Here is a 19177-nt window from a genome sequence, read left to right as displayed (position 1 = left end):
GAGAGGTGACCTCTAAAGTGGATTACAGCAGCTTTAAAGTCTTTTAATTGAAGCATTTTGATGCTAATGAGCCTGGAAAGACTAGCTTAGCTTGTTAGCTTGCAGGGGGTTCTACTTTGTTGTCTGAAATCTGACAAAACTAGCAGGGTAGCAGCTACTTCACTGTGAAAATCAAAAAAAAAAAGGCTCTTAAAAATGTAGATTATCTTAATTATTAAGATACTTGCAGTTATCAGATAACAGCTAGTGCAGCAGTTCCAAACCAAACACTCTTCAGAAAACAAATTCAGATTTTGAAAGGAAAATGTAGTTGGGGCTTGGACCACAGTGAAGTGTTTGGCAAGCTAACGGCTTGTTAGCGGCTAGTGGTGAGCGTGCAGCGGTGGCGCGGGGCTAGCTCCGGGCAGAGCGGGGGTGCGATGGAGTACCACTCTAGTGGCAGCCTGCCCCTGCTGGGTAGACCGCGGTACTGCCCCGGAGCTAACGCTAACGGAGGCTACCTGTGTGAGACGGGACACTGCTGCGGAGAGACCGGATGCTGCACCTACTACTACGAACTCTGGTGTAAGTGGGTTTTACTGTGTTTCAAGTAAAGTAAAGGAACTACATTAAAGTAAAAAGCTAATGTTGGGCTATAAAGGAACTACAGCACGGTCACATGACTTCACGTCACCACCGCTAAGCTAAAGGAGGCTAATATTGGGCTAGAAAGGAACTACAGCACAGTCACATGACTTCACGTCACCATCACTAAGCTAAAGGCGGCTAATGTTGGGCTATAAAGGAACTACAGCATGGTCACATGACTTCACGTCACCACCGCTAAGCTAAAGGTGGCTAATGTTGGGCTATAAAGGAACTACAGCACGGTCACATGACTTCACGTCACCACCGCTAAGCTAAAGGTGGCTAATGTTGGGCTATAAAGGAACGACAGCACGGTCACATGACTTCACGTCACCACCGCTAAGCTAAAGGTGGCTAATGTTGGGCTATAAAGGAACTACAGCACGGTCACATGACTTCACGTCACCACCGCTAAGCTAAAGGTGGCTAATGTTGGGCTATAAAGGAACTACAGCACGGTCACATGACTTCACGTCACCACCGCTAAGCTAAAGGTGGCTAATGTTGGGCTATAAAGGAACTACAGCACGGTCACATGACTTCACATCACCACCGCTAAGCTAAAGGTGGCTAATGTTGGGCTATAAAGGAACTACAGCACGGTCACATGACTTCACGTCACCACCGCTAAGCTAAAGGTGGCTAATGTTGGGCTATAAAGGAACTACAGCACGGTCACATGACTTCACGTCACCACCGCTAAGCTAAAGGAGGCTAATGTTGAGCGTGATGCCGTTTAATAGTTTCATTTGCAGTGATGGAAAGTAACTAACTAAATGTATTCAAGTACTGTACTTAAGTACACATTTGAGGTACTTGTACTTTACCTTTACTTTATAAATTCAGTTTTTGCCACAAAAAACCTTTAAAATATTATTATTTGTTATTGATTGAACCATCCAGCATTATATTTAAGTAACTGAAACCATGAGTGGGTTAACAGATAATGAGTTGGCAACATTTTTGCTAATAACTGTTTTGTTCAAAAATATTTAATAGTTCCAGCTTCTTAAATGTTTTGAAAGATTTGCTGCTTTTGCTTTTAAATATAAAACAATATTTAATTTTTGTTTTTCCTGAGTACGTTTTATTTGTTAACATTATATGTATTGGGTTTTTTAACATAGAAAGAACATACAGTCACACATACAGTGGGGCAAAAAAAAGTATTTAGTCAGGCACCAATTGTGCAAGTTCTCCCACTTAAAAAGATGAGAGAGGCCTGTAATGTTCATCCTCACTTCAGCTATGAGAGACAGAATGGGGGAAAGAATCCAGGAAATCACATTGACTGATTTTTAAAGAATTTATTTGCAAATGATGGTGGAAAATAAGTATTTGGTCAATAACAAAAGTTAATCTCAATACTTTGTTATATACCCTTTGTTGGCAATGACAGAGGTCAAACGTTTTCTGTAAGTCTTCACAAGGTGTTCACACACTGTTGCTGGTATGTTGGCCCATTCCTCCATGCAGATCTCCTCTAGAGCAGTGATGTTTTGGGGCTGTCGCTGGGCAACACGGACTTTCAACTCCCTCCAAAGATTTTCTATGGGGTTGAGATCTGGAGACTGGCTAGGCCACTCCAGGACCTTGAAATGCTTCTTACGAAGCCACTCCTTCGTTGCCCGGGCGGTGTGTTTGGGATCATTGTCATGCTGAAAGACCCAGCCACGTTTCATCTTCAATGCCCTTGCTGATGGAAGGAGGTTGTCACTCAAAATCTCACGAGACATGGCCCCATTCATTCTTTCCTTTACACGGATCAGTGGTCCTGGTCCCTTTGCAGAAAAACAGCCCCAAAGCTTGATGTTTCCACCCCCATGTTTCACAGTAGGTGTTCTTTGGATGCAACTCAGCATTCTTTCTCCTCCAAACACGTCTAGTTGAGTTTTTACCAAACAGTTCTATTTTGGTTTCATCTGACCATATGACATTCTCCCAATCCTCTTCTGGATCATCTAAATGCTCTCTAGCAAACTTCAGACGGGCCTGGACATGTACTGGCTTAAGCAGGGGGACACGTCTGGCACTGCAGGATTTGAGTCCCTGGCGGCGTAGTGTGTTACTGATGGTAGCCTTTGTTACTTTGGTCCCAGCTCTCTGCAGGTCATTGACTCGGTCCCCCCGTGTGGGTCTGGGATCTTTGCTCACCGTTCTTGTGATCATTTTGACCCCACGGGGTGAGATCTTGCGTGGAGCCCCAGATCGAGGGAGATTATCAGTGGTCTTGTATGTCTTCCATTTTCTAATAATTGCTCCCACAGTTGATTTCTTCACACCAAGCTGCTTACCTATTGCACATTCAGTCTTCCCAGCCTGGTGCAGGTCTACCATTTAGTTTCTGGTGTCCTTTGACAGCTCTTTGGTCTTGGCCATAGTGGAGTTTGGAATGTGACTGTTTGAGGTTGTGGACAGGTGTCTTTTATACTGATAACGAGTTCAAACAGGTGCCATTAATACAGTTAACGAGTGGAGGACAGAGGAGGCTCTTAAAGAAGAAGCTACAGGTCTGTGAGAGCCAGAGATCTTGTTTGTTTGTAGGTGACCAAATACTTATTTTACCGAGGAATTTACCAATTAATTCATTAAAAATCCTACAATGTGATTTCCTGGATTCTTTCCCCCCATCCTGTCTCTCATAGTTGAAGTGTACCTAGGATGAACATTACAGGCCTCTCATCTTTTTAAGTGGGAGAACTTGCACAATTGGTGGCTGACTAAATACTTGTTTGCCCCACTGTATATACATTAACACATTGGAAAAATAACACTCCCCTCCCTCAACATCTAACATTCAGGGAAACCTCACCGATTGAAATGAAACACAATAAATACACAATATGAAACAATAATACAAAAAATATATATGAAAGAATAACTTGTTTCTATATTTAGAGATAGTTATTATTATTATAATCAGCATTATTTGTATTCCTTATTCTTGTTTCAGTGTTTGATAGCGATATTCATAAATGTTCACTTACTTTCACAGTATTCCTTATACTCAGTACGTTAATATGTTTGTGTTCAGGGTTCTGGCTGCTGTGGACGGTCCTCATCCTGTTCAGCTGCTGCTGTGCGTATCGACACCGAAGAGCCAAACAGAGAGTCCAGCAGCAGCAGAGGCAGCGAGAGATCAGCCTGCTGGCGTATCATGGAGCCAACTCATACCCATCCTCCATGCTGGACCTCAGTAAGACCCCGTCAACCTGTGATGCACTTTAGTGAAAACACAGAGAAGTTATCGCTGATTTAAAAAAAAGAAAATCAAGATTCAAGGCTAATCTTAGGTCACAGGCTCCTCCAACAGAGCAACACAATAAAACAGATACAATAGTTAAAAGTGCAAGTAAATACAAATAAAATAGAATATAAATAGTGCAAGGAGAGTCTATATACAAGTCATTGGGATATAATATATTAGATAAATAATTTGTAAGTTGCAAACAGATATTATGGATGCTCTTTTCAAAAGTTCAGGTGTTTAACCGTCTTATGGCCAAATAGATAAGATAAGATCAAAAGTACTTTGATCGATTCCTATTTGGGAAATGTTTGCGTTGCAGCAGCATAAAAAGACAAGGCATAAGAGAAGTTAGAAGACTAGAAATAAACAATCCAAAATAGAAACATCTCAAATAGAAATAAAATAGCCTTAAAAAAGTATAAAATATACATGTGGAAATACTAATTTACAGTAACAAAATATAAAGCAGGATATTATAAATACATTAATTGTAATTAATGGATTATTAAATATTAGATTGAATATAAATGTAAAAGTCCAGTTGGAGCAGAGAGTTCTCTTCCACCCAGAGGAGATTTGTTATACAGTTATTGCAGTCGGCAGGAATGTTTTCCTGTATCGGTCCTTATTAATAGATACATTTCAAACTCATCTTGATACTTATACTGTCTGTTATGTGTGATTGCAACATCGGGAATGCTTAGAATTTCACTGTACTCTGTGCAGTGACAATAAAGGAGTCTAATCTTATCTTGGTTCCAGAGATGGCAAAAGTACACACATCCTGTACTCAAGTAGAAGTGCAGATACTCGTGTTTAAAAGTACTCTGGTAAAAGTAGAAGTACTGACTAAACTTCTTTACTCAAGTGAAAGTAAAGAACTTTGAAATGTACTTCAGTAAAAAGTACCCATAACTAGCAGCTGCTTTAAAGAGTACCTGACCTCCCTTTATATTAATAGAACAATAATGTCATTGTTAGCTAATGAATGTTTCCATGCTGAACAACGGCAACATGACAACGTTTCCATTGGTCCCTCTTCTTTAGAGAAGACCAGGAAATGATGGATACACGGATCGTGTTCAAATCAATAGGCACGCAATGACTCTAAAGAATAATGATCACGCATCAAACACACATTCAGACTAAAGGAACCAGCTGTTTGGAAAATGAGAGAAGTAGAAAGTACAGGTATTTGAGTTCAACATGTAAGAAGTAGAAAGTACAGGTATTTGTGTTCAACATGTGAGAAGTAGAAAGTACAGGTATTTGAGTTCAACATGTGAGAAGTAGAAAGTACAGGTATTTGAGTTCAACATGTAAGAAGTAGAAAGTACAGGTATTTGTGTTCAACATGTGAGAAGTAGAAAGTACAGGTATTTGAGTTCAACATGTAAGAAGTAGAAAGTACAGGTATTTGAGTTCAACATGTAAGAAGTAGAAAGTACAGGTATTTGGGTTCAACATGTAAGAAGTAGAAAGTACAGGTATTTGGGTTCAACATGTAAGAAGTAGAAAGTACAGGTATTTGAGTTCAACATGTGAGAAGTAGAAAGTACAGGTATTTGGGTTCAACATGTAAGAAGTAGAAAGTACAGGTATTGAGTTCAACATGTGAGAAGTAGAAAGTACAGGTATTTGAGTTCAACATGTAAGAAGTAGAAAGTACAGGTATTTGGGTTCAACATGTAAGAAGTAGAAAGTACAGGTATTTGAGTTCAACATGTGAGAAGTAGAAAGTACAGGTATTTGAGTTCAACATGTAAGAAGTAGAAAGTACAGGTATTTGAGTTCAACATGTAAGAAGTAGAAAGTACAAGTATTTGGGTTCAACATGTAAGAAGTAGAAAGTACAGGTATTTGGGTTCAACATGTAAGAAGTAGAAAGTACAGGTATTTGGGTTCAACATGTAAGAAGTAGAAAGTACAGGTATTTGGGTTCAACATGTGAGAAGTAGAAAGTACAGGTATTTGAGTTCAACATGTAAGAAGTAGAAAGTACAGGTATTTGGGTTCAACATGTAAGAAGTAGAAAGTACAGGTATTTGAGTTCAACATGTAAGAAGTAGAAAGTACAGGTATTTGGGTTCAACATGTGAGAAGTAGAAAGTACAGGTATTTGAGTTCAACATGTAAGAAGTAGAAAGTACAAGTATTTGAGTTCAACATGTAAGAAGTAGAAAGTACAGGTATTTGAGTTCAACATGTGAGAAGTAGAAAGTACAGGTATTTGAGTTCAACATGTAAGAAGTAGAAAGTACAGGTATTTGGGTTCAACATGTAAGAAGTAGAAAGTACAGGTATTTGTGTTCAACGTGTGAGAAGTAGAAAGTACAGGTATTTGTGTTCAACATGTAAGAAGTAGAAAGTACAGGTGCTTGAGTTCAACATGTAAGAAGTAGAAAGTACAGGTATTTGAGTTAAACATGTAAGAAGTAGAAAGTACAGGTACTTGAGTTCAACATGTAAGAAGTAGAAAGTACAGGTATTTGAGTTCAACATGTAAGAAGTAGAAAGTACAGGTATTTGAGTTCAACATGTAAGAAGTAGAAAGTACAGGTATTTGAGTTCAACATGTAAGAAGTAGAAAGTACAGGTACTTGAGTTCAACATGTAAGAAGTAGAAAGTACAGGTATTTGAGTTCAACATGTAAGAAGTAGAAAGTACAGGTATTTGTGTTCAACATGTGAGAAGTAGAAAGTACAGGTATTTGAGTTCAACATGTAAGAAGTAGAAAGTACAGGTATTTGAGTTCAACATGTAAGAAGTAGAAAGTACAGGTATTTGAGTTCAACATGTAAGAAGTAGAAAGTACAGGTATTTGTGTTCAACATGTAAGAAGTAGAAAGTACAGGTATTTGAGTTCAACATGTAAGAAGCAGAAAGTACAGGTATTTGTGTTCAACATGTAAGAAGTAGAAAGTACAGGTATTTGAGTTCAACATGTAAGAAGTAGAAAGTACAGGTATTTGGGTTCAACATGTAAGAAGTAGAAAGTACAGGTATTTGAGTTCAACATGTAAGAAGTAGAAAGTACAGGTATTTGAGTTCAACATGTAAGAAGTAGAAAGTACAGGTATTTGTGTTCAACATGTAAGAAGTAGAAAGTACAGGTATTTGAGTTCAACATGTAAGAAGCAGAAAGTACAGGTATTTGAGTTCAACATGTAAGAAGTAGAAAGTACAGGTATTTGAGTTCAACATGTAAGAAGTAGAAAGTACAGGTATTTGGGTTCAACATGTAAGAAGTAGAAAGTACAGGTATTTGAGTTCAACATGTAAGAAGCAGAAAGTACAGGTATTTGTGTTCAACATGAGAGAAGTAGAAAGTACAGGTATTTGAGTTCAACATGTAAGAAGTAGAAAGTACAGGTATTTGAGTTCAACGTGTGAGAAGTAGAAAGTACAGGTATTTGTGTTCAACATGTAAGAAGTAGAAAGTACAGGTGCTTGAGTTCAACATGTAAGAAGTAGAAAGTACAGGTATTTGTGTTCAACGTGTGAGAAGTAGAAAGTACAGGTATTTGTGTTCAACATGTGAGAAGTAGAAAGTACAGGTGCTTGAGTTCAACATGTAAGAAGTAGAAAGTACAGGTATTTGTGTTCAACATGTAAGAAGTAGAAAGTACAAGTACTTGAGTTCAACATGTAAGAAGTAGAAAGTACAGGTATTTGTGTTCAACATGTGAGAAGTAGAAAGTACAGGTACTTGAGTTCAACATGTAAGAAGTAGAAAGTACAGGTATTTGAGTTCAACATGTAAGAAGTAGAAAGTACAGGTATTTGAGTTCAACATGTAAGAAGTAGAAAGTACAGGTATTTGAGTTCAACATGTAAGAAGTAGAAAGTACAGGTATTTGAGTTCAACATGTAAGAAGTAGAAAGTACAGGTATTTGTGTTCAACACGTAAGAAGTAGAAAGTACAGGTATTTGTGTTCAACACGTAAGAAGTAGAAAGTACAGGTATTTGTGTTCAACACGTAAGAAGTAGAAAGTACAGGTATTTGTGTTCAACATGTAAGAAGTAGAAAGTACAGGTATTTGAGTTCAACATGTGAGAAGTAGAAAGTACAGGTATTTGTGTTCAACATGTAAGAAGTAGAAAGTACAGGTATTTGAGTTCAACATGTGAGAAGTAGAAAGTACAGGTATTTGTGTTCAAAGAGTAAGACGTAGAAAGTACAGGTATTTGGGTTCAACATGGAAGAAGTAGAAAGTACAGGTATTTGAGTTCAACATGTGAGAAGTAGAAAGTACTGATACCAGAAAAATGTACTTAAGTACATTAACAAAGTATTTGTACTCCACTTGTTCCAGGTTTCTTGGCGTCTCTGAAGCTGCCGTCCTACGAGGAGGTTGCAGCTCAACCCTCAACTCCTCCCCCTCCATACAGCTCGGTGTTCACCACCCCTCGTTACCCTCAACCCCCCAGAACCAGCGACCCCCATCTGCTCACACAACACGACCCACTCCTTCATCGCCCGCTCAGCGACGGACCCTCCTCCCTCAGCTCAGACAACAGGTAACAACGATGCTAACTGTGATGGAAACTTCTGAAGCAATGGAGCCGAGACTGGCCATCGGGAGCACCGGGATTCGATCAAGGATGTAGAATACCTTGTTGAAGGATATTCTACCCAGAGATCCAGAACAAGATCTAATTGGTTGCTTTCTTTTCACACAAAACCACTGAAATGCGTAGCGCATGGTCCGAGAAGGACAAACAAATCAACGTAACACTGTAATATTACAGATCAACAACACAGATACGATTCTCATTTATTCATTTTATATACATTTTATTACATTTATTTCTATAATTAAATCGATATTTTGTTTGTTTTATCTGAGTGTTCCAGGGTATTCTCTGAATACCTTGAAGGCCCTGACGGTTCGCCACTGCCATACACTAATGCCCTCGATTGGTCTCTGTGTGTCATTCAAGCTCGGGAGGGTGTGTGTATGTGTGGCGCGAGCGAGCGAGAGAGAGAAAGCGCGCGCACCGGTTACGTGTAGGCTATTGTTGTTGTTGGCATCTGATGCTAGCTAGCTGCGCTAACGGATATAAGGAGCTGTTTCAACAACAAGGTGGAGGAGAGTCCTCTCCTGTCAGACTGAGAGACTGATAACTACAGCTCAGGTGAGGTAAAGGACTCTGCTGAGTGTTTAGATAGTTAACTTAGTTCTCAGTGGGTCTCACGGTTTGGTCACCATTCATGTAAACACATATTTCCATTTTAGGGGGGAGTGATTGGTAAAATATAGATGAATAATAATAAAAAAAACGTTAACTAGGTGAAAAAATGTAAGATAAACTTTAAAAACTTGTTGAGAGCTAAAACTAGTCTTTGCTGCTGCCTCAAAGAGGAGCAGGGGGAGAGGAGAGGCTGGTTCAGGAGCACAGACACACTCACAACTATAAATGAACCAAAAACAAATAAATAAACAAGTTTCAATGTTTTTCCATATTGGATATGGTATGTTATTGGTTATTATGTTCTTATGATTATATGATTATTTAAATGTATACAGTTCTGTTTCATATGGGTGTAGTCTCTTTATTTCCCCCTCAAAATGCACCAGATTGATGCATTTAAGTCCAACATTTTAAAACAAATCTTACCGGGGGAGAATGCCCCCGGACCCCCCTATAGGATTTGAGGTCCACCCCCTCTTAAAATATGTTCACATGAATAGGTTCCTAAATAGATTTGCAATTTTTTTTAAATAGTAACCCATGTCCATATGTTTATTTTTGGGTAGTAGATTTAGAGGGCTATCACTACGGGCAGCAACGCTGTAAATATTGACAAATAAATCCAGCAAAATGCCACAAAAAACTGGTAGTGGCCTGGCTGGGTCTATAATTCCCGGCCTGACTTATTGTCCCAGTCCGGCCCTGCAGGGAGAGCAGGAACTTTGATGGCAAACACTGATAGTTTATTATAGAGTTACAGCCGGAGAATTTGACAAGACATGTTCTGCCGCCACGAGGTGACACTGCTACTTCCTAACCAATTCTGAAGATCTCGTCTGCAGTTCTAGCTTTTAACTAGTTCGGAGTGTGATAATCAACATTCCTCATCAGCGAGACTAAACAAATATGGGCCCTGAATCTAACTAGAGCTGTCGTCCATAGAAAATAATGTGCGCCAGGGAACCTACGTTCCTGAACAATAAACTACCTCATGGCAGCTTGTGCTCGGTCATAAACAACAACAACAATGATCCCAAGCTCTTCCTCCTTAAAGCCCCTGACACACCTACCCATTTTGGGAGTCAGAGGCCGTCAGAGGCAGTCGGGCATTCGCGGCGCCTTAATCAGGTTGGTGTGTCCCGCACCGTCGTTGCTTTACGGCACATTTTCACACCTCCAGATGTTACATTACATTGAACATGTTGAATCGGCCAAAGAAATGGCTGATTGGCTGTTGCCTCTTTTGAATTACATTACATTACATTACATTTAGCTGACGCTTTTATCCAAAGCGACTTACAATAAGTGCGTTCGACCAACAAAATACAAACTTGAAGAAAACAGAATCATAAAGTACATCAGGTTTCATAGAGCCAAACATTTCAAGTGCTACTCAACTGGCTTTAGATAAGCCAGTCCTTTATTAGTATATAAGTGCTTTGTTAATAGTTCTATCGCTCGAAGTGGAGTCGAAAGAGATGAGTTTTCAGTCTGGAAGGTGTGTAAGCTATCTGCTGTCCTGATGTCAATGGGGAGCTCATTCCACCATCTTCGAGCCAGGACACCAAACCCACGTGTTTTTGCTGATGGGAACTTGCTCTTGACCTAACAATCAACATCGGCACCTCTGTTGTTTCCCCGACTCAGACTGCAAGGAATCTGGGTGTGACCCTAGATAACAACCTGTCCTTCACTGCAAACATCGCTGCTACAACCCGCTACTGCAGATACACGCTTTACAACATCAGGAGGATGCGTCCCCAGCTGACTCAGAAAGCGACTCAGGTTCTGGTCCAGGCTCTCGTCATCTCACGCCTAGACTACTGCAACTCCCTCCTGGCTGGTCTGCCTGCATGTGCCATCCGACCTCTGCAGTTCATCCAGAATGCAGCGGCTCGTCTGGTCTTCAACCTTCCTAAATTCTCCCACACCACTCCGCTCCTCCGCTCCCTTCACTGGCTTCCGGTAACTGCTAGAATCCACTTCAAGACACTGGTGCTTGCGTACCATGCTGCGAATGGATCTGGCCCTTCCTACATCCAGGACATGGTTAAACCGTACACCCCAGCGCGTGCACTACGCTCTGTGGGACAATCTTTTCCCGGGAGGAAGAGCAGCTCAGTCTTGTCAAGGTTGAGCTTGAGGTGATAAGCAGACATCCACTGAGAGATGTCAGCTAGACAAGCAGAGATGCGTGCGACGACCTGGGTCTCTGAGCGGGGAAAGGACAGAATTAATTGGGTGTCGTCAGCGTAGCAGCGGTATGAAAAACCATGCGGGCTAATGACAGATCCGAGCGAGTTTGTGTACAAGGAGAAGAGGAGGGGACCAAGAACAGAGCCCTGAGGGACCCCTGTAGTTAATTGACAAGGGTCGGACACGGACCCTCTCCAAGTAACCCTGTAGGTGCGGTCTTTGAAGTATGAGGTGAGTTGGGAAAGTGCAGAGCCAGAAACTCCAAGTTCTTGGAGAGTGCGAAGGAGGATCTGATGATTCACCGTGTCGAATGCAGCAGACAGGTCCAACAGGATGATGACAGAGGAGAGGGATGCAGTTTTGGCAGTGTGCAGTTCCTCCGTGACAGCAATGAGAGCAGTTTCTGTGGAGTGACCTGCCTTGAAACCAGACTGGTGCGGATCCAGAAGGTTGTTCTGATGGAGATAACAGGAGAGTTGTTTAAAGACAGCGCGTTCAAGTGATTTAGACAGGAACGGGAGGAGAGAGACAGGCCTGTAGTTTATAACATCAGACGGGTTGAGAGTGGGTTTCTTTAGGAGAGGGTTTACTCTTGCCTCCTTGAGACTGTTTGGAAAGTGACCAGAAGTTAGAGAAGTGTTGATGAAATGGGTGAGAAACGGTAGAATATCAGGAGCGATAGTCTGAAGGAGGTTTGAAGGGATAGGGTCCAGAGGACAGGTGGTAGGGCGGGCAGAGGTAATGAGGGTAAGAACCTCACTTGGAGAGAGAGGGGAAAAGGAAGTTAGTGTGTTGGTGGAAGGAGGGTCTGGTGACCCAGCGGTGAGTAAAGGTGAGTCAGAAAAAGAAGAGCGAATATCATTAACCTTTTTTTCAAAGTGGGTAACAAAGTCGCTTGACAGAAGTGAGGAGGGGGGAGGGGCTTTTGGAGGGTCCAAGAGGGTGGAGAAGATGGAAAATAGTTTTTTAGGATTGGAATAGGAAGATTGGATCTTATCTTGAAAGAAAGTGCTTTTTGCCTGAGAGATCGAAGCAGAGAAAGAGGAGAGGAGAGCCTGATAGGTTAGGAGGTCGTCACAGTGTTTGGATTTCCACCGTTTCCGTTCTGCTGCCCTGAATGACGAATACACACTACCGCTGCCTGCTGGTAAGGACAGTTATTGCCACTCGTCGACTGAAGTCTTTGCGGTGTGTTCATTAGGCGGGTGGCGTAGCCGACGCAGGCGACGTAGCGGAACGTAAAAGTCGGGGCGCCTTCGATACGCGTTCTTTGGTTACAGGTTGGTGTGCAGCGGCCTTAAGAGAGATAGCAGCAAAACCCAAGGCCGTAGACTATGCCGTGGGAAAAGAGAAAGTGAAAGGAGAAAACGATGAACTGTGTCAAAGGTTTATATACCTAAGCAAATGATTCCCCAACACTAACGATAACTTAGACAATGTTATAACTTACATTGTTGTTGTTGGGGACATTTTCCCATCAAATTGGCACCCTGATATTGGGGTTTTCACGCTCACTTGCATTGTTTGTTTTGGGATCTAATAACCCCCATAGATCGTGTATGTCTTATATCCTTCTGAGTGGTGTTTTAGTAAACCAGACATCAGAGCAAGATGACCCGACTGCAGAGAGCATAAGAGGACGAATATATAACATCAATAAACAAATTGAGAGACATACAGAGTCAGCAAGTGAATGATGTAAGGTGCAATATCTGTAACTATATAAAAATATTGTATTAGATATCGGATGCCTTTTTCTTTAATGAAAACACTCAATCATACGCTCCTCTCTCCAGTCTATTTCTTGAGATATCTACATTATTATTACACAACACAAGCTATTGCTACCTCATCATTTCATAAATCTCAATGAATAATAAATGTATATCTTCCCTTCAGCTCCAGTTGTTCCTGCGACTCCTGCTGCCCGTCCTCTCCATGTAGCTCCTCTTTATCGGCGGCCGTCACGTATGAAACCGACACCAGTCACGCCACGACGCCCAGCGAAGCCCCGCCTCTAATGCTCGACGTCACCATGGAGACCATCACAGCCGCAGCATCTCGTTTGGAGATCAACGAGACACGAATTCTGGTTTCTGAGAGGATGTTGGGCTCCGTGGCCGTTGAGATCGGAGATGAAGTCGCTTCCGGAGAACGGCAAACTGTTGTTGACTCATCGGTTCCCAACCAGGATGTTACGGTGGCGGTTTTTACCATGGCGGTCTCCCCTCTGACCTCCCCCTGCTTAGAGGTGGTTCTTCCTGTTGGAGCTACATCTCCCATCATGCAACAGCTTGACCTAGTACCATGTACCCCAACACTCAGCACCAGTAGTACTTTCCCTAGTCCGAGTGAAGTCCAAATAATAAGCATTGATGGTCCAACTGATGAAAATATCCTTACCCCAAAAACCACCTCATTGTCGGGCCCTTCTACCCCAACAGCTAGCACTTCTGACCACAACCCTGATCCAACAAGAACTTTTGATACAGCCAACGTTCCCAGTAGCCCAACCTCAGCACCAGGATCAGATGTTGGAATGACTTTGGCCTTGATAAGTGAAGCGTCTAATCTCCCAAGCCAGGACCCAAATCCTAGCCTTGTGCCAATCCCAGCACCTTCAAACCTTCCCCAAGCCAAAGTACCTTCAACCCAAGCTCCAGAACCAGTTCCCACAAACCTAAGCCCCTTTACAGAACCATTACCCATAAGCCTTCCCCAAACTCCAGACCCTTCACCTTCAAACCTTAACCTAGTTTCAAACCTACAACCTAAAACCACCATAGTCCACGACTGTGAATCTAACCCTATCCTAAAACCAGTACCTGCAAACCTTACCCTTGCGAACCACACCCCAGATTTAACAAGAACTTTTGATACAGCCAACGTTCCCAGTAGCCCAACCTCAGTACCAGCATCAGATGTTGAAATGACTTTGGCCTTGATAAAAGACGCAACTAAATCTCCAAATCCAGACCTAAATCCTAGCCTTGTGCCAATCCCAGCGACTTCAAACCTTACCCAGGCTCCAGAACCAGTACCCACAAACCTAAACGCCTTTCCAGACCCAATGCCCACAAGCCTTCCCAAAACTCCAGACTCTTTGCCTTTAATCCATACCACAAATCCAAATCTACGACCTAACATCAACATAGCTCCAGACTGTGAATCCAACCCTATTCTAAAACCAGTACCCCAAAACCTTCTCCTTCCTACAGAAGCACCTAAATTAGCACATTTCCTGATACAAGAACCGTCACCTGGGTCACCTGGGTCTGGTCTAGCCTCGGTTCCTCCCAACCCGACCTCAGACAAGAACCCAAACCACGGTTCTGTTGCTATTCTGGTTTCTTGTCAAGATCCAGCCCCAGAATCCGCCGATGTAACGGCTCAATCGACAGAACAAGACCTTATCAGTCCGTTGCCATCAAATATCCAGCCTGGATTTAGTTCTGGATCTTGTACAAGTGTTGGTTCTAGAACAAGTCCAATATCGGTTCCTGCTCCAGTGCTTACGTTGACAACACCTGCATCCTCCCCTTCCTCTTGCCCAGCAATAACTATAGAATCATCTTGTACACCTGTAGCCCTCTCCCCATCCTCACCCCTTTCCTTGTCTTCAACTTTTCTCCCGGCCCCAGCTTTACTCCTGGACCCCCTCACTGCAATGCACCAGTCCAACAAAAGTGGATCTTCTTCTGGCCACGCCTCCTCTCTTTCCCCCTCGCCTCGTGCTACCCAGTCGCCGCCGAAACAGACCTTATTTTCCCCCTGTGTGGATATCTTTGAACCGGGACCTCCAAACTGGGAGGACGGGGAGGACGACCAGGAAACCGAGGACAACGACGATGAGGAGGATGAGGACATGGGAGCGGATGAAAGCCAGTATAGACACCGGCGACTTACCGGCGACTCTGGCATCGAGGTGTGTAGGTGTCGGGTGGAGGATGAGGATGAGGAAGAGGAGGAAACGAAGGAGGATGGGATTCAAGAAGGAGGTGGAGAAAGGGATCAAAAAGGAGGAGGAAATGGTGATCTTCATGACAGTGTGGACTGCCCGGCACGAGGTCAGATCACCACAGGGGAAGGACTTGTACTGTGCCCCTCCACCGATACTCCAATATCTGAGGAAGGGGCCTCCGAAGTCGTCATTGTCGTGGAGTCCGTGTGATTGACAGGAAGTGGGCGGAACAAACCATTCATCATCCAGGCAAGGGTTGAAGTTAATGATGGCCTTCACCCCTTAGAACTGTTATTTGAGATTGTCCTGATAGATGATTGTGATTGCGGTTACGTCATGTGATGTTTGTTCGGCAATTGTTTGTCAGATCAGCAAAAGGTGTCGGACTTTAGGAGGAGATTCAACAGGATGCTCACGAGGAAAGGTTTTAGTCCGATGTGGTTTGGAGGTTTCTGCATGGAGAGGCATTTTCTGAAATTGCATCCAGGGTTGATCAAATTTGACAAATACTGCACTCCAGCATTCATGACATACTGGGGCCGAGGTTAGGCCAAGTCGTATTTACAAATGAAAGATAGCAATTCTTCTGAAATTCAAAATTACCCTAGGTGCAATTTTATTGGAGATAAGCCAATCTGTCCACCCATAGTATTTTACCCTAACAACCATTTCTAATATTATACTTGCGTGGTCCGATGACGCTTGCTAGATGTAAACATCATTCCTCTTATCTACGTCTGTCCAAATGAAACATGTTCCCCAGAAATGACGTTTTCTTTCTTGCGTTCGTCACCAATGATAAAAACTTTAAATAGTTTAGCAGTAGACACCTAGCTTGTCTGGGGCGATGAGAAACTGTCCGCTTTGGACACGAAAACCGACTAATGTGGGAGGATGATTCACTCTGACTGACAGAGGGACGACTGATTCATCAGAAAGCTTACTTTGATGTACAAGTCAGTCAAGGGAAGGGAAATTAGGGAAACAGTTTCTCAGATTTGACGTTTTCATGACGACTTGATCCTGTATGGAAGATTTCTGGGTTTTTTCCTGTGCGTCAGTGGACAAAAGCTTTTTGCATAAATAGGAACAAACAATAGACACTTTTAGACAGAAACAAAGCCCCAAACAAAAGGGATGTGAACACGTCATCGCTATCGTCTTTGTCTCTGAATTTGAGGACGGATACAACAAAACGTTGTAGAAACCAAACAATCTAGAGTCTTATATCTAAAATATTCTCTTTCTGCATCCCTCCATTCATAGCCATCTTCCTTTTTATCATTCAGAACCCTCTATTATATTTTATTCTGATGGATAAATCAACAAAGTCAAGCTATTTTAGGACCCAAAATGACGGTAATCTGAATCGTGTTAAAGAATTATTTTAAGGACTTATGGACGTGTGGATATTGATATTTTGTGACAGAAAGACATAAAGGTAGAGTATATTTTGTCAATGATAGGAAAAACATTTTTGTTGTACATGCTGGTGTATGTCCAATTAGTGAAGAGCAATATTTTTCATCAGCAAGAGTCTGTATATAAATGACGCCCCCTAAAAAAAAGGAAAGAAGCTAAAGCAATGTATTGACAAGTTTTGGTAAAAACTTACCCCAGATATAAGTGGACTTTAATTTTAAATATAACTCACTGTTTCCAATGAATATCTCCCCAAATCGCTCTGGAAGAACTAAAAATGCATCTAGAAATCAAAGTTTTCAGCAAAATGTGAGACTTTCACCCAACAGCAGTGCAATGATTGTAAGTCATTTCCAACACACTTTACGGAGGAATGCCAACACACATTTGTTAAGCTCTAGAAGTAGTAGAAGTCAAAATGAATGTGATGATAATACACTGACAGTTGGTTGTACATTTTGGTTAAAAAGTTAATATAAATTTACAACAAAAAAGGCAGGAAAACCAGATGAGGAAAAGGCAGTAAAAAGTTTCCCCAAATACACTGCATTGTTGTAGCAGGAAGTATTCTCAAATCTTTAAGACTAAAAATATCCCTACAAGTTCAATGGAGTGCGAGAATGTGATGTTTTTACCCATTTCACGTCACTTTTTTACTGCCGTTAATGTAAGCTGTTTCAGTTTCAAGTTTATCAAATGTGTGTTGGTCCAAACCAGACGTCAGACTGTGTTGGAAGAGTCACCATAGAGTAAAGTCTGACCTTTAGCTAATGAGAGATTGAAGTGTTCAAAGAAACAGGGAAATCCTATTGGAGGTGGTCACCTGACATCACAGATATCATTAACTCAACCTTCTCCGATGTAAACACCTTCAAAGTCTGACCCGCAAACCCTGTTTCCATGCTGCATCACAACCGGACTTCACTACCCATTTCTTGCAAAAAGACGATGGGTGTACCTTTGCAGACAACGCTATGTTGGACCTCCTTACGACAAAAGCAATGTCCTGCCATGGAAAAGGACTCGAGTGGACTTCAAATGGCAGCAACAGAGCGCACAGTTTCTACGTCTAAATCTGGGTGTTTTGGTAGTCAGATTGGAAACCAACGTGCACAAGATTGGATTCACACGTGGATGGATTCATTAATCCAATCTTTTGTTTTTTAAACCTATTGCAGAGCTGAATTCACAGAAATATGGTTCTGAGTAAACGTGGATGTCAAAGAGAGCTCAAGCAGATTGCTACGATGGCGGATCGGCGTCGAAAACGACACCTTCGATTGAGTGGAGGCCGACTAATCGCCTGTTGACCGTAAGAGTTCGTAGAGGCTTAAAGGACCTTTTCTCAAGGGTCATACCTAGCCATTGATGTTGTGGTTGATGGTGTTTTTTGTTTACCTGAACTAATAAGGTTATATATCTCCATGGTTAAAAGAGTGCCATTTCTACTTGACCACTGTTACTACTTAGCGTTAGATGGAGCGGCTCTCGCTCTGCGTGGGTGTGGACTTTCGACCTGAGTGACTGGGAAAATGTTCGGTCCAAAATCTGTCTGTTGTAGCTCGAGTTCCCAAAGGCTCTGCCGCTCTGAAATCAGCCTTGTGAAAAAAGGGACATTTCGGCCAAATAATGTGGGGTTTTACCCAAATGTCCTTACAGAGATAGGAGGTAACTTACAGATAAAACCTTGGAGAATTACCCTGAGAACGAGCTGATGTTAGGGCGTTTAAAGCATTTGGAAAACTCCTATTTATCCTTTTTTGTTGAGTCAAACCGGGGCAAGTTTTTCATCAAATGTTGGTGGACAAAGAATCTCTGATAGATCGTTTCACACTGACTGGATTCACATTGACAAGATGAGACTCCTGTGTGTTTGGTAAATTATTTAGTGCATTTAATTAAAGATTGGTAAAGTCCCCAAATGACCCAAAAAAGTAAAAGGTTCAAGATTTATTTGGGGAATTTTTACCGCAATCTCTTACGGTAGCTTTGGGAAACTAAGCTTTTATTTTACATAAATCATCATTTGGGAACGTTTTTAACCTTTAACTGATGTTTAATTACACATTTCTTGAGACACAACTGGTCCTGATGTAATGTGAACCCAGTCACACAATTCTGGCCTCATTAAATGTCTTTAAAGAACTTCCACTTGTTCCACGAGGATATTGGATTTAGCTTCACCTGTGGTGTTTGACAAATTATTTAATTTACTAAAAGCGTCCGTATGTTCCTCCGTCTAAATAATGTTTTTATCTCGTTTTTTCTTGTCTGCTGTCCTTCCTGTTTGCATGAGGTTTCCGTCGGAGGAGTGGAAGGAAGCAGAGGAGAGACTGGTCTTTAAAATCCCTTAATATTACGATGATAACGATGCTAATTATTAGAAATACTAAATTATTAGTGAGTGTGTATGTGTGGATGTATGTGTGTGACCTAACTAAACCAGCCTGTTCTAAAAGTGTGTGAAGATATACTGAATAAAAACTGTCAAATCTACTAAAAGTCTGTCTTTATTCACTGGT

General features: G+C 41.8%; 1 protein-coding gene across 1 annotated transcript; it reads left to right on the top strand.

Moving 5' to 3' along the window:
* Positions 1-6: 6 nt before the first annotated feature.
* On the top strand, positions 7-19151 carry LOC117561656 (cell surface glycoprotein 1-like). Its single transcript, XM_034239198.1, has 4 exons — positions 7-564; positions 3662-3823; positions 8197-8401; positions 13172-19151. The coding sequence occupies exons 1-4, from the start codon at positions 420-422 to the stop codon at positions 15441-15443; spliced, it is 2784 nt and encodes a 927-aa protein (XP_034095089.1). The 5' UTR covers positions 7-419; the 3' UTR covers positions 15444-19151.
* The last annotated feature ends 26 nt before the right edge of the window (positions 19152-19177 follow it).

This window comes from Gymnodraco acuticeps, unplaced genomic scaffold (genome assembly GCF_902827175.1).
Source record: "Gymnodraco acuticeps unplaced genomic scaffold, fGymAcu1.1, whole genome shotgun sequence".
Taxonomy (NCBI): domain Eukaryota; kingdom Metazoa; phylum Chordata; class Actinopteri; order Perciformes; family Bathydraconidae; genus Gymnodraco; species Gymnodraco acuticeps.
Note: the sequence above shows the minus strand (reverse complement) of the source record. Positions and strands in the feature narration are given on the sequence as shown.